This window comes from Brachyistius frenatus, unplaced genomic scaffold, assembly GCF_029030835.1.
Source record: "Brachyistius frenatus isolate BFR_SWC_R1_liver_20210118 unplaced genomic scaffold, ASM2903083v1 Contig_220, whole genome shotgun sequence".
In the NCBI taxonomy this organism is placed as follows: Eukaryota; Metazoa; Chordata; class Actinopteri; family Embiotocidae; genus Brachyistius; species Brachyistius frenatus.
The window spans coordinates 140625-155283 of NW_027210819.1; the positions used below are offsets into that span (position 1 = coordinate 140625).

Consider the following 14659-nt stretch of genomic DNA (forward strand, 5'->3'; position numbering starts at 1 on the left):
TTTGGATGTTTTTTGGGGTTTTTTTTTGGATGGGGGAGGGCAGGGGTTTTGCTCCATACTGTAAAAAGTTTAGTATAGACCTGAATGTTGTGTCAAAGCATGAATAGGGATTGTCATTATCAACTGTGATGTGACAGCAGTAACAACCAATTTAACCGCTTGCTCTCTCACACGCATGCCACTCTTCTACTGCTTACCCTCAGCTACAGTCAGGAGGTTGCCAAAGTCCGTGCTGGCTGTCTGGGAGGGTGCTGGTTCGAAGCTCTTGACCTGACCCAACATGAGGTCAGAGGCACTGGACAAGTCTGACAGACTGACAAGATAGTGGCTCTGCTGTAAGTGCAGGTTGGAGCCAGACACACAGCAGTGCAGCACCTGAGGAGCAAGGAAAGACGAGAACTTAGTGTTGATGATGAAGGGCGATGATGAGGAGGACTTTGATGACTATACTTCAACTGTAATGTGTGAAGACAGGATCTTGTTATATACGATGATGTCCCGGCTGGACAGGATCCAGGAGCATGTGAAAGGGGAATACATGGTCTATTTACATCGTGAGGCAACAGTGGGAGGAAGGGAGAGAAGGAAAGAAAAGAGGGTCTTTACTGCCACTAATTCATTTCTCCTGTGATGTGCGAGTGTATCGATCTACATAACAGATGGCAGAGCATCCGTTGGCAGTGCTAGATAAGGCGCAATGGGGCAGTTGATTACAGCCATTGGACAGGTTTACACTGTTTGATTTAATTAAGACTTTATCCTTGTGCTCAGCTTCCACCGCAAACACACACTTAGCCATATACACACCTGTATAATGTACAATCTGAGTGAAGGTAAGGTTGTTCATTGTGAGGGGATAAAGCATGTGGCTAATGTATGTAGATGAGGGTGCCTCTTAATCAGAGTGGAGCAACTTGGGTAAAGCCATGCACAGACTAATCCCATTCAGAACACACATACGCTCACACTTGGCGTGAGAGACGCTCAGAGAGGCAGGCCGGCCTGCCATGTGAAACAGTATTGTGTGGGGCAATGCAGACAGTATGTGGATGATTCTACCGAGCAGACCTCTGGGTGCATGGGGGAGGGATGGAGGCTTGATGCTGAAAAGACCTGAACCAAACAGCTGCTACACCAAAGCCCCAAAGAGCTTCCTCTGTGGAGAGGTAGGAAGGGAGGGGGAACCCAGGCCGTGCTTGACAACTAAGTAACTGCACTTCGCATAGCAACAGTTCCTGGAAGCTGACAGTGAAACAAGCATACTGTAGTTAGAAGGGCACATATTGTATGGAGATGTGAGTACACTATGTACACACAAATCAAATAATAAAAACGCAGAGATGTGTGCCAAAGCACAAAACACACACACACGCGCGCGCGCGCGCACACACACACACACGCAGTGGTGCAGCTGGCTGCTGAGGCAGGCAGAGGGAGCAGATGGAGAAGCTTGAGCCGAACGCTGGTGAACCAATAAGGTTTAGTGCAACTGTAAAGTTTTAGGTTTTACAGTCATACACATCCTGTTTGTCTCCAACTTTTCTCACTTGTCTCTGCTTCTGAGGATGAAGGGAAGCAGTTCTGGTTTTGTACCCTCATGGTTGAAATGAACTTATTGTAAGTCGCTTTGGATAAAAGTGTCAGATAAATGAAATGTAATGTAATGGAAGCAACCTCATTAGCTGCTGTCATGTACTGTGCTTGTTTTTGATGACTTGGGAGTGAACAGATTTCAAGCTTCTTTTTTTTTTAAAGACAAAACTTTTTAAATAAGGAAGGTGAAGCATGAAAAACCTCTTCAGTGACACTGGCCAGTGATGTTTTGTATCAGGAGAAACCCTCTCTGTTTGGTGTAGAGAATAATTAGCAGCCAACTTGTCTCATGGAAATGTATAGATTTCATTCTTGCAATATTCCATTAATATTGTCACCTTACGATGCCCTGAATTAAACCCAGAGGGGCCGCGCCTTTTGTGTGCTGATAGACAACCAATCATGCCTAATTGTCTTTGCTTTCATTGCAGCTGCAGTCTCTCTCATATTAAGACATATTCCATTCAAATCTCCTGGACAAGCATTTATAGCCTGAGCTTATCAAGTGGACAAAGGGTCCTCTTTGAATAATTGGACCATTTCTTATCAGGGGTGACATCCTTACAAAGATCTGCCGTTGACCGCATCTGCCCAGACAGGAGGGAATGAATAATATCTCATTCATTTGAGGCTGAAGCCCTCATCCTCTGGGTCAGACCATAAAATAAAAAGTTAGAGGACAAAAACACACAAACTGAATATTTCGCATAGTTTTAAGAAATGTAACTAAATCTTCAGGATATTGTAAGGGCTTTCTAGATAACATAAACACTGATCATGTTTGTAAGCTATGGTGGACCCTACTCTGCTGTTGAACTACTATAATGTTAATTGAGGCATAGTCATAAGGTCATGGTGGAGGTGAGTGTAATTAAAGTGGCAAGCCCATGTGGTAGAGTGGGGGTGGAGATGTCAAAGCTAAAGTCGTAGTGTCTTCAGACAAAGGTTCTGCATGTTTTAGAACCTCCCAGCTGCCATGAGGATACCCACTCTGTAGATGTAGTCCAGCAGTGGGGCCTTGTGGGATGTGTGGTCCTCCAGTGAAGGATTGGTGATGGGCTCCAGCAGCAGACTCAGGGGAACAGCCATGCACCAGTCCAACAGGCAGAGCAGCAGTGACACCATCAACTGAGAGTGTAACAAAGAAGAGAAGAGCTCCCTATTCAGTTCCATCAACAAATATCAAAACATTCATCAGTAATATACCAAAAATAGAGAGAGACTGGTGATAGGTAATAGATGAAGGCTGCAAAGACAGAGGATACAGAGAAAACTAGAATTACCCCTTTGTGTCTGTATGCACTGGCCAACCAGCCAAGTTGTAGTTTACATACATATTTGTCCAGATTCATATAATATATGTAGTGAAGTCTTTGAAGGAATCCTTCTACATGTGCATTCAACTACAGTGGAATAGACAATAGACAAATAAACAATGCTTCACATATGGATGATTCTTCAAAACGACTACAAATTCTAAAACTTGAATGATAACAAAGACAATCTATACAATCATCACAGTTTCAAGGTGGGCGTCGAGATTAGTGTCACCACTTCAATATTTGACCAAATGGGAAATCTGGTGAGAATCAACCTTTCTGGTCCTGATTTATGGAATAGAATAATGACTAGTAAACTGATAAACAAAACATCTGGATGTCAGTTAAGAATTTTCAGCAAGGCATTTCTGAGATATTGTGTTCATGAAAATAGGACGGACAGCCAACCCAAAACCGTAATGTGGTAGAGGCAGGAAAGAAAACAGAAAACAACACATCACTTCAGCAGAAACATTCCTTTGCAAATGCACCATTCCAACATGAGAGATCAAGGACCTTTAGATCTCAGCCATTTCATGTCCCCTCCTCTCCAACATGTACCTTTTTGTCTGCTTCCATTGTTGAGTGCTCCGCGCTTGGCAACAAAAAGGCTATTGTGGCCACAAAGATCTGTGTTGGGACAAGACAAGGAGAAAGATAATTGGATAACACAGTACTATTCACCAGCTGAGTCAGGGCAGTGGGTTAAATCTGGTGTGAAACATGAGATGCGGAGTATAAGACTTGCATTTAAAAGATAAAGTGACTTTAGGAATAGGAATTTCTCATTTTAATTTATGAAATGTTCATACGAGTCACTGACAATTTAGCTGTGTGTGTGTGTGTGTGTGTGTGTGTGTGTGTGTGTGTGTGTGTGTGTGTGTGTGTGTGTGTGTGTGTGTGTGTGTGTGTGTGTGTGTGTGTGTGTGTGTGTGTGTGTGTGTGTGTGTGTGTGTGTATTTGTTACCTCAATGATTTTCTTTGGGAGGGTGGGCTCCAGCCTCTGCAGATGTTCCCAGTGAGAGATGAGCAGCTGAAACACGTCACAGGCTCCTTGTGCTACTGCTTTGTTCCCAAACTGGACAAGCAAGGAAACATGGCAAGAAATGAATAAGAATGAAGAGGACTAGTATCCTTACTAAAAAAAAAGCAATATAAACATAGTGCATAAAAAAAGTGTGTATATTACGACCACATGTTAATCTGGACATAATCAGAACATTTGAGGACATTCTGATATGTAAACTAGAGAATTAATATTTCAGATTCTACACTATTTCTAATAGTTGATGAAAACATATCTTAACCAAATCAATAATAACAAACATGGCATCAGAACCCAGTGAAAGTGTCAGAAGTCAAATTATTCGAAGCATAAAGGGGCTTTTTTAGCATCCAATTATGGCCAGACTGAAGGCTTCTAAGGGAGCGCAGCGCACTTTAAAACGCTTCCTGGAAACTTCATCAGTTATTTCTAAAGCAGGAGCAGGCAGACCAAAAGAGACCACACCCTCAGAAGATCAATACAATACTGAAAGAGATTAGTGATGAATCCAGGTTAAAGATTTCTGACAGAACAGAAGGGCGTTCGTAAAGAGAAGAGCAGAAGAGACAAGGATTCTGTGTATCAAAGTAACAGTGAAATATTGTGAGAATATTCAAATCTGCAGGTAATTTCCTCCTCCTGACTTGGGTGTGGCATATTGTATCGTTCACAACACTATTGGTATGACGTGTACATTAGGTGCCTGACTTACACATAAAAACAACAAGTATGGCTGAAAGCAGCTCCCAGGTGGAGGAGCTGGTTCCAAGAAGGGGATTGACTTCAGTAGAGTGGGTGTGGTTTGGTAACAAAAGATCAACTATACAACAAACAATGATAAAATGATAGTGTTCACCGAATATCTGAAGGAAACCTGTCATGTTTATGCTGTCATGTAAAACTATAAAACCTATGGTGCCATTGTATGTTATTGAAATCATAAATACAATATTTTTCAGTATTTTGTCATGTCGTCAACATATGGTTATGGCAGAATTACCCTGTAATATCATAATACTATTTATTACCGAATTTTCCCACAGTGATATGATATGATGAGCCCAAACACACCTGAAAGCTCTGCTAGAACTACTTGAAGACCAGAAAAGACCGAGGAGTGCTGACAGTCATGGACTTTCCTGTAAAGTCACCTCACCTCACCCCCACTGAACATTTATTTATAAGCCAAACATTGAGACTTGGTCTTTGCTGTATATGTTTAGAGCTGTATATGCCTGTTTAAAACGTATATGCATAAACAGAAGGAGCATATATAATACTGGAGACTCTTAAACTGCTCACCATCCGTCAGAACATCACATGATCTAAACAGAAACTTTAAGCTGCTACAGTGACTGAATTGTGAGTTTATTAGTTCAATACAACTGGAACAAGATGTAGACACCTGATCTGTAAGTTATGCGTGTGATGCTGACTCCCTAAGAAATAACTGTGCAAAATTCTCATTCATTTTAAAGCCATCTCTAAAGGCAGGACAGCACAAATGTAATTTACAAAGTAGTTTGACTGATGCACGTTCTTAACGCAGAACATTAACTATTTACAAATTCTAAGACTTTTAACTTTTTAAATGTGTATTTCAGACTTCCCGGAGATTAGAAGTGAGCGGAACACTCTTCACCCGCTGTTGATGGATTTGTGTCACCGAAATACCTAAATTGTAAAACAGCAGAGGGACATTTCATTCTGACTTTGACAAAATACTGTGCAATTTCCCTTAAATGTAGTTTTTCGCTTACTGTGCAGATAATTAGCATAATTTCATTTCACTTCAATCCATGGCTCATTTTCTCCCGACTCATTGGAAAAAAAGAATTGAGCTGTTGACAATTTCCTTTCAAATTTGGATTTCTTCAGTGATTTGAAATTCTTTGTGGAGAAATAGAATTTCCCATTTCTTCTAGCTGAATGCCTCTCAACATGTAACAAGGGCAGACAATGTAGGGAGTGCAGAAATGGCCAAACACAAAAAGGGGCCCTGAGAGTTCAGCACCTGCTTTTAGAAAAGAGACTCTCAGTGCCACTCTTCCCCCCCCCGCACCCCCTCCCAAGCCTGTACCCTCTATTTTGGAGCTGGCTGAGTCTGTGTGTCAAGTTGTACAGGGGAGTGATTACTGCTCCATTAGAGAAGAGTGTGTGTGTGTGTGTGTGTGTGTGTGTGTGTGTGTGTGTGTGTGTGTGGGGGGGGTTCTCGAGCAGGAAGCTGGGAGATGTAGCTGCTTAAATTGGCCCGCATCTACTGAGAGCGAGCAGCCTGGAAATCACGCCACCGCCACAAACCCTTTTCCATGAAGAAAAAAATACATCCACACACGAACACACAGCCTCCACTGGTTCTCTGCATCTCTTCACTCAGGGAGAAAAGAGGGCTCTTCCAAAATATACTCATGAGTCACATCCCTGGACATGTTTTACTCTCATACTTTTTCTCCCCTCACTATGTTGAAATTGTTCTGCAGCCCTTTTATGTAATCAACTATCATTTTTGTTAGAGCTAAACATTGGAGGGGTTTGTATGGGAGAACAAAAACCAGCCTTCGTTTTACCACACTGGCCAGTAATCTAATCTAATGAACATTTTTGTCACAGTGTTGCACACGGCCCACGGTTTTAAACATGCATTGTGTAAACAATAATGCCCACATGATGCACTTGTGTACACAAACCAATGAAGCTTCCTTGAATCAGCGGGTCACTAACCTTTAGTGTGACTCCCAGAATATGGATGGCATCTTTAACTTGGTGGTGAATATTCTTTTGCATTAGCTCCTCACACACCCACAGACCCACACTACAAACAGCAATGCACCTGAATGGCAGAAGCAGAATGCAAATGCATGTCAATTTAAGGATAATACAGAATTTGAATTGTATGAAAAAATTATTCCATAATTAAACTCAAGGACAAAAATAATAATTTAGGTAAAAAGGCTTTGAAGGCATTGCACAGAAGTTTTATGATGGGTAATAAATGCTCGGTATCTATTGTCCTTTTAAATTTCATTGTGGATATCTATGTGCATATGTATGTAAAGAGAATAAAGTAGTCATCATACCTTGCCCCTTCACAGTGTTCATTCGTTGCCGCCTCGAGCAGGATGTTGACCAGATAATCCTGAACAGGAAAGACAACACAATAGTTTCCTTGTGAGTTTTCAAATGCCAATTGAATAGATTCTTTACTTCAGGTTTCTAAAATGTAATGCCATCAACCGTACACTTGCAACTGAATAGTCCAACTTAATCCACCTGCAGGTCCTGATATTCACTTTGTGCAGCGATGTAAAAAAACAACAACAATCTACTAATGTTTAAGATATGACTGACTTCACTCATACAGCAGATGGCTTCTTGTTTTTAAATGTCATTAATGTATTCACAGCATCGCACTTCTTGACTATTTACCTTTATATCCTCATTGCCTAAATTAACATCATCTGAGCCAGGCACACGTTGCAGTACAGGAATTTGAAGGTAAAGGTTGGGGAAACACACAAGGGAGCCCAGAATCATCTGAGCCTCCATCCTCGGAGCCTGGAAGGAATTAGAAAGAACAAAACCAAACATACTATCATTAAGTCCTGAAACCAACATGAAAACAATCCACTTCTAGGAAACGGGAAGGTCACTATCCAGGGGGAAAAAGGATTGGAGGGATCTAGCAGAATTAATTTGATCTTTATTCATGACTGCCGAACTTCAACAGAAGAACATGACACGTGGTCGGACTTGGATAACAAAATGAGGCATCAAATGTGCCATGGATGGACCTCTGGAGCAAAGTGTACATTTTACTGCACCTGATGAGCTGCTGTAAAACTGGGAAAAAGATAATACAAAATGATCTGGCAACCAAAACAGAAAGACACTACACATATAAATGTTCTGTTTAGAGAAAAGAAATTGTTAACATTAACTTTACCAGGTTTAAGTTTAAATCTGTGCACAATGGCAGCTCTTTGGTCTGCCAAAATAATATCTATAAATTAGATCACAAGCTGGTGATGGACTGGAAGACAGGTACAACGTAACCTACTTGATTTAAGACAATAATAACGGCATAAATGTTGTTTTTTAAAATGAATCAAACATGACAGAGAGTCATATTAACTAGAGCTGGCTGATACTGGATTAGTGGATTCTTTGACATTCACCGGTTTGTGCACCGTGAACTTTTTTGTTGAACTCTTTTGTTGAAGGAGTATTTTACATCTTTAAAGGCGAGTTCTGAACATTTTCAGTGGCAACTTTTAAACGTTTGGGAATATTTCACAGCTTTTTGTACTTCAGTCACAGATACCTGTATGAATGAAATAATAAATCTGAGCGTTAAAGAAGTTTGTACCTCCGGGGAGACAGAGGTGAGGACACAGGCAGCCGCGGTGATGAAATCTCCGATGAGCATGGTGACGCCCGGCAGGCCGAGGAAAAAAAATCGGGGAGAGCAGGAGCGGATGATGGTGTTCAAAACGTCCTGATGACAAGCACGGAGATATGCATGTGTTAATAAGTAAATTCTGCAATGATGTCCATGTTAATCAACATAATATTGTAATAAACTTAATTATAACTAACAGTTTTTTGCATTCGGTATGAACCTTGGGTCTCGTTAGTGTGGGTGGATTGAAGAAGTAACAGAAATATTTAGTAAAGGGTCCACCATGTAAGAGACAAGTCAGGGAGAAAACTTTTCATTTTAACAGGTAGGCTGAGCATTTTATTAAATGTGCTGAGAAGAGTGAAGCACTCAATAGTACATGTCACGAAAAGACAGAAAAAACCCAGAGTGGGAAAGAAAGCCAGAACAGAAAGAGAGAGACAGCAGATGGATTGTTCACAGTGGATACGAGGGAAAAGAAAAAGCTTCAACTTTCATGTACACACACACAAGCAAACCTGTAATTAAAGCCAGAGACGAGCTATTGTTTTGCTGAGGTACAGGCGGCTAAGTAGCAGATGGGTGCTCTTTGAATACTGACATATGCTGTACTGCAGAGGCTTCTGCACAAATTGCTCAAGTATATAGAGTAATACCATCCGAGACAAGAGCATAAACACATCTCAACAGGTTTCCCATGGTACATGTTTACTTTTAATGGATAGAGGGAATACCCTTATTTAGGGGAAAACATATTGGTATGAGAATGCAGCACCTCAGTAAGGCAGAAACATTGCTCTCTCTCTCTTATCTAAGCCATGCATGTGCATATTTGTGTACAAAGGGAAGGTCCAGGCTGGAAACACCTGCTTTCTGCCATAAACTTGTGCAAATCAGACAGTTCAAACATTAGCCTGTTTCCAGCTTCACCAAAGGGCGAATCAACAAGCACACATGCACAATATTTCTCTCTCTCTCTCTCTCCTTTGTGCACACACGCACACACACACATTTATTTGTGACATTAACCACCTGAAGCTTTGGTAAACAGGGAATGCAGGTGAACAAAAGAGGAAAAGAATAAAACAAACAAAGGCAGTAAGTCAAAAGTCAAAACGACACCAGGACTGCATGTGGAAAATTGGTGGGAAGACCTTGAAGATTGAGGGCCCATTTTACCCTCATGTTGTTGGTAATTGACCTATGAAGCATAATGTGCAGTGCAGTCAGGGTAATTAGCAGGCAACAAACTGTTTCTTGATTGCCTGAAATGAGCATTTTAGAGGAAGCCGCAAATGTAGAAATGCAAAGTGCTTTCAATTGTATGTGTAAGTAGAGGGAACCTGATTTGGAAAGTGTGTGTGTGTATAGAAATCAGAATTGAGAAATGTAGAATGGGAAGAACTGCATGCGGTGCGGGGTTGGCAGTAGGAATGACCCCTGCATCAACAAAAGGTACATTAACGTAACTCTGAATAGAGCCACCTAAGGCCTTTTTATGTGGCCTCATCTCTAAGAAAGCACACGCTTTCCACCTGCTGGCTCCTGCGGTGAAGAGTTCACTCTGGCGTTACATCGCTCCACACAATATCACAAAATGTTTGTCTCATTTACTAATCATGGACAGCTCCAGTTTAGGACAGGACAGAGTTCCTGTTGCAATCACAAGCTGCAGGAAGAAGAACCCATCTGACGTGATTATTACTCAACAGCCACGTCAGAGATCTACCTTCACATTTGAATCTCAGTCTAAAAATTATACCTCTTTTTTGGGAAAACTGAGTCCACTTGTACCTACAGTAAGATGTTGTGGGTCAATGCTTTCCAGTGTAAGAGGTGTGAATGACTGATGTTTTATCTGAATGTAAAGAGAATAAATGCATAAAAGCTTCGTATGGACTTCACTATATTTCAGAAAATATGCTGCTGACCACTGAGACCTATTAGATAGATTACTGCTATTGTGCTACGGTCATGCCTTTGTGAGACCAGTGACCAGAGAGTGACAGACAATCAAGACAATAGCCCTGAGCTTGGCACTCTGTCAGTAGGAAGGAGAATCCCTCCAAAGGAACTGTCCTTTTCCTCTCAGCTTAGTTGATGTTAATGGTGAGGATTCCTCTACTGTCTGTAATACACGGCTGTTGAAGCACGACCTGGTTACTGAGCAGACAGGTATCAGAAAACACTCAACATAAGGCCAGACTACTTAAAGACACAAATAAACAGTAATTATCTAAAAAACTAAAATGAACACAAACAATATGTCACAGCACATGAACAATCATACATGATGAAATGCTCACTAGTTACTTTAATTACGTAAGCTCGGTGAAAACGTTGTGCACTTAAAAAGATACTTAAAAATAGACATGTATGATTTGAAAGGATTGGACAAAATAGATGTTTTTTTTCTCCTTTCCATTTTTGGGTCCAGTGGGGGTGGGGGGCGGGGTGTGTGTGTGTGTGTGTGTGGTGGTGGTGGTGGGGGAGGGGGGTTGAGGAGAGAGAAAGGAGGAGGGGAAGAATAAGAGCCACTTTCTTATGTTAAGCAGGCGTGCGGCTGTCCTCTATTGTGTGGCGTGAGGACTCTTTTCTCCGGCCAATTTGAGCATGCTTCAGTGGCCTCCTGGCTCTGGCCCCCAACGCATTATACAGACAACAACAAAAGCTGGAGAATGCTGCCTGCTCCCTCAGTGCCCCCCCCCCCCATTGCTCTACTCTACACTACGTTCCCCAGCCTCCTCCCGCTCCTTCACAGGCCGGCCGCTCCGCTCTGGGCCCTCGGCCGACGTGTCAGTCTAACGGAGCGCGACAGACGTCAATCCTTAATTAATCACGTATACACGGCGGGGGCTCAAAACATTATTTAACGACATGGAAAACCTTCTAATAAGCTTGTCGCAATGCCAAGGCGCAATAGAAACCCAGCCAGGAGGGCATATACATATGCACACACACACACACACGCTTTCTATCCCCGTGCTTTGTTTTAGGGAACTCTCCTCATCTCCACTCAGCTTTCTGTAGCAGCATGGAGCTGTGCCAGATTTCAATATGACGAAGGGTGTCGCTAAAAGATGCCAGAACACAGCAGCGTTTTTCATCACCGGTGATTGGGAAGCAGATTTTTTTTGTTATTCAGCCACAATCATAAATTGTAGTCCACTTATATGACCTCTGTCTCCACTCCTGCCACTAACTGTCCTCTAGTTAATCCCACATACATGATGCACTTTTTTTAGGTCAACATAAAAAAAGGTTTACCTGAATTACAGCAAAAAAAAAAAAAACACTGCTTGAATAAGAAGCTCTACGTCTTAAAAAAAAATTGCACATCACCTATTAAAAAGTAAATGGCCAGTTGGCAACTACACATAATTGTTATCCAGTTTTTAATCAGTCCTGATAGACATGAGTTTGATTAATGCACCATCTACTGGTGAATGTAAAACAACTGACAGCTGTACTTTAGGAGCCCCCTGCTGGCCGTACCTGGTCATCACTGGTGAAGCCCTTGTGCATGATGTGGTACAGGTGCACCAAGAAATCACTGTTGGGGAGCACATCCTGGTGTCTGGTCATCATCTCACAGATCAGTTTGTAGGCCTGCAGCTTGCCAGCCTTGTACTCTGCTGGCAGCACGGTGGCCTGTGGAGGAGACTGACATCAGGATTATAAGGAAGACACTGACATGTTCAACATCCATTATACTGCTGCAGCTGTTTGATAAGCTGACGAATTTTGTCTTTTTATTCATGTGGCATGAACATGTCACGAGAGGAATTACTTAAAACCACTGTGAATTCATTGTGACAACATTCTCGTCTTCATGGGTTTGCTGAAACAGTATGATTAGCTGGTGCTAATTTATCTGTCGCTGCCAAAGCTAACCATTCAGTCCTGTTTATTGCTTGTTGCTGCTGCTAGAAACGTAATCGTTTTTAACAGTTCTCCAAGGGAGCCGACCAGATATTGTTTTGAAACTGCAGATGGTAAATCATGATGTTGGAACCAATTAAATTACAGCCTTCAATGAAAATGCTTTGATTTTTACTTTTAGGACATAACAGCGAGATGCTGAGCAAACTTGTTTTGAATTTTGACAAACTATTATTTCGTGTGTATTCTGTATGCCTACTAGCACAATGTCAGTGCTTCCCGTATGTAATTATGACTGCCGCGTCCTCGTTGTGTTGCTCGTACCCTGAAGAGCCAGGATGCAAGCATTCGAAGAGGAGGGATGAAGATGGGCTGGGGAGGAGAGGACTGGTTGTCCACACTGATCCCAAGGTTGTCCCGGATCTGCCAGCACAAATTTAACTTCAGTCAATGAACACAAGCATCATCTGTAATTTGTGTAAACATCTCTGCATGAGAAACTACAGGATAAAGCCTCCGTACTAAAATGTCATATCCATTTACAGAGTTTTCATCAACATTATTAGATCCTCAAAACACACCTGTCTTTTATGCAAAAAGCACTTAAAAGCCTTCATCTGACAGTTTTGTGATGTCAGTCTATTTAGATCTCTTTGTAAGAGTGGTTATGTCTTTTTCCTGTCTCATATGCAGCTGGTGTTTGTCTCTACTGTACCTTGGCCAGCTTGTGCCAAAGCTCATAGAGATAGGAGAAGACCTTGGCATGGATCTTGGGGCAGCGGATACTGTTGATGTCTCCCAGGATACCCAAAGTTCTCCTCCACAGGACGAAGGCAGAGTCTGCGTGCCAACCAGTCAGAGTCCCGCCAGCAATGATGCTGACATCATCAGCCAGACACTCACTACTGTCTGCGTAATCACAAAGAGGGAGTTTGGGTGGTTTGGGTCACAGAAGTAATTATTGGCAATGTCTATACTTGTACTTCCCAGAACCCAACGTGTACCAAATTTAATTTTATTGAGAACATTGGATTCAGTCAACAAATGCAGAATTTCCTTTATAAAAGCTTTTAAAAATGAGAGATTTTTTGAAATAAATGAAAGTTTACCAAATCCTCAAATTCATCTTGAGCAACTGTTGACCAAATCCTTTGTCTTTCTGCCCATTTTCCCAAATGCATTCAAGCATTAAGATTGTTTTCCTATGGAAGTCATTAAAGCATTGAACACCTTTGGGAAACGGGCACAAATCACATGCATCATCCAAATGAATTGTGGGTGGACAGTGCCACCTAGCGGACAGCAGAATAATAACGGAAACAGGAGGGAGGAAAGGTATGGAAATGACAGAAATGGATAGTGTAGCAAGACCCATGATGATAACGTTGTTGTACTCCAGTAGAGGGATTCAAATGAAAAATCATTCCACTCTTTTGGTGCACAGTTAAACAACAATGCATGTTTAGTTCCAGGAAGAACCAAAAAAGTAATTACAGTGAACCCTCGCTATAACGCGGTTCACCTTTCACGGTCTCGCTGCTTCACGGATTTGCATCGTGCATTGTGTTCTGCATTCTGATTGGCTAAACAGTCTCTCCGCTTCTTCTCTACCTGTTTGTCAATAACGTTGCGGTTTAATATGTACACGTACGTAAAACAGCTTGCCAAATTAAAAATAATCGATGGTGGCATGTCGGTTTATAAGAATCTTTTTGCCCAGAAGAAAAAAGAGCGACAACAACTACCGATAACTATGTTCTTCTCTCGAAAAACCACACCTGCACCGCCGGCTTTAGAAGAAAGAACCGCTGCAGAGCGGAGTCAGGATGCAGCGGCTCAGTCAGAAGAGCAGTGAAATACACGAGTCACTATTTGTCCTACTGTACTTTGTATTTGTTTTCATAATCATGTTTCATTTCCTCCCGTTCTAATCCAATGACTCGGGTCGCAGTGGGGCGGTGCCGATCTCAGCAATTTGAAGCCTTCAGTTCGTATTGATGATTCAAATTATTATTTTACAGTACAGTAGTTATTTGTAAAAAAAAAACATTTATACAGTACTTTTATTTGTTAAACAAATGCTTGGGCCTGTAAAAAGGTTTTGTTCTTTGGTTTCAATGTATTATGGAGTATTTCATTGTATAATAATTGTAAAAAAAAATAAAGGTTACTACTTCACGGATTTCGCCTATCACGGTTTCTATTTGGAACGTAACCCCCGCGAAAAACGAGGGTTCACTGTACATCATTTGTAGTCAAGTAATTCAACAAAATCTGCCCTATTGGAGAGCGAAAATATACAAAAAAGAGAATAGAGTCGTCTAAGAAAAAGAAGTCATGGTAAGGCTGAAATACAGAGCATGGAGAGCTGATAGTAAATGAAGACTCTGTGGTGTGTATGATGAGTAGCAGCTAGGTAGC

At 41.6% G+C, this 14659-nt stretch overlaps 1 protein-coding gene across 2 annotated transcripts in view; it reads right to left on the reverse strand.

The window, feature by feature from the left end:
- ralgapa2 (Ral GTPase activating protein catalytic subunit alpha 2) overlaps window positions 1-14659 on the reverse strand; it is an 85672-nt gene that overhangs the window by 32163 nt on the left and 38850 nt on the right. For both annotated transcript variants that reach the window (XM_069719687.1, XM_069719688.1), the window contains exons 23-33: window positions 12954-13147; window positions 12563-12661; window positions 11852-12007; window positions 8324-8452; window positions 7384-7512; window positions 7035-7093; window positions 6679-6787; window positions 3880-3990; window positions 3474-3542; window positions 2584-2721; window positions 198-375 (exon numbers count right to left, since the gene is read on the reverse strand). In XM_069719687.1, coding sequence (XP_069575788.1) covers window positions 198-375; window positions 2584-2721; window positions 3474-3542; window positions 3880-3990; window positions 6679-6787; window positions 7035-7093; window positions 7384-7512; window positions 8324-8452; window positions 11852-12007; window positions 12563-12661; window positions 12954-13147 — 1371 coding nt within the window. The remainder of the gene's footprint in view (window positions 1-197; window positions 376-2583; window positions 2722-3473; window positions 3543-3879; window positions 3991-6678; window positions 6788-7034; window positions 7094-7383; window positions 7513-8323; window positions 8453-11851; window positions 12008-12562; window positions 12662-12953; window positions 13148-14659) is intronic.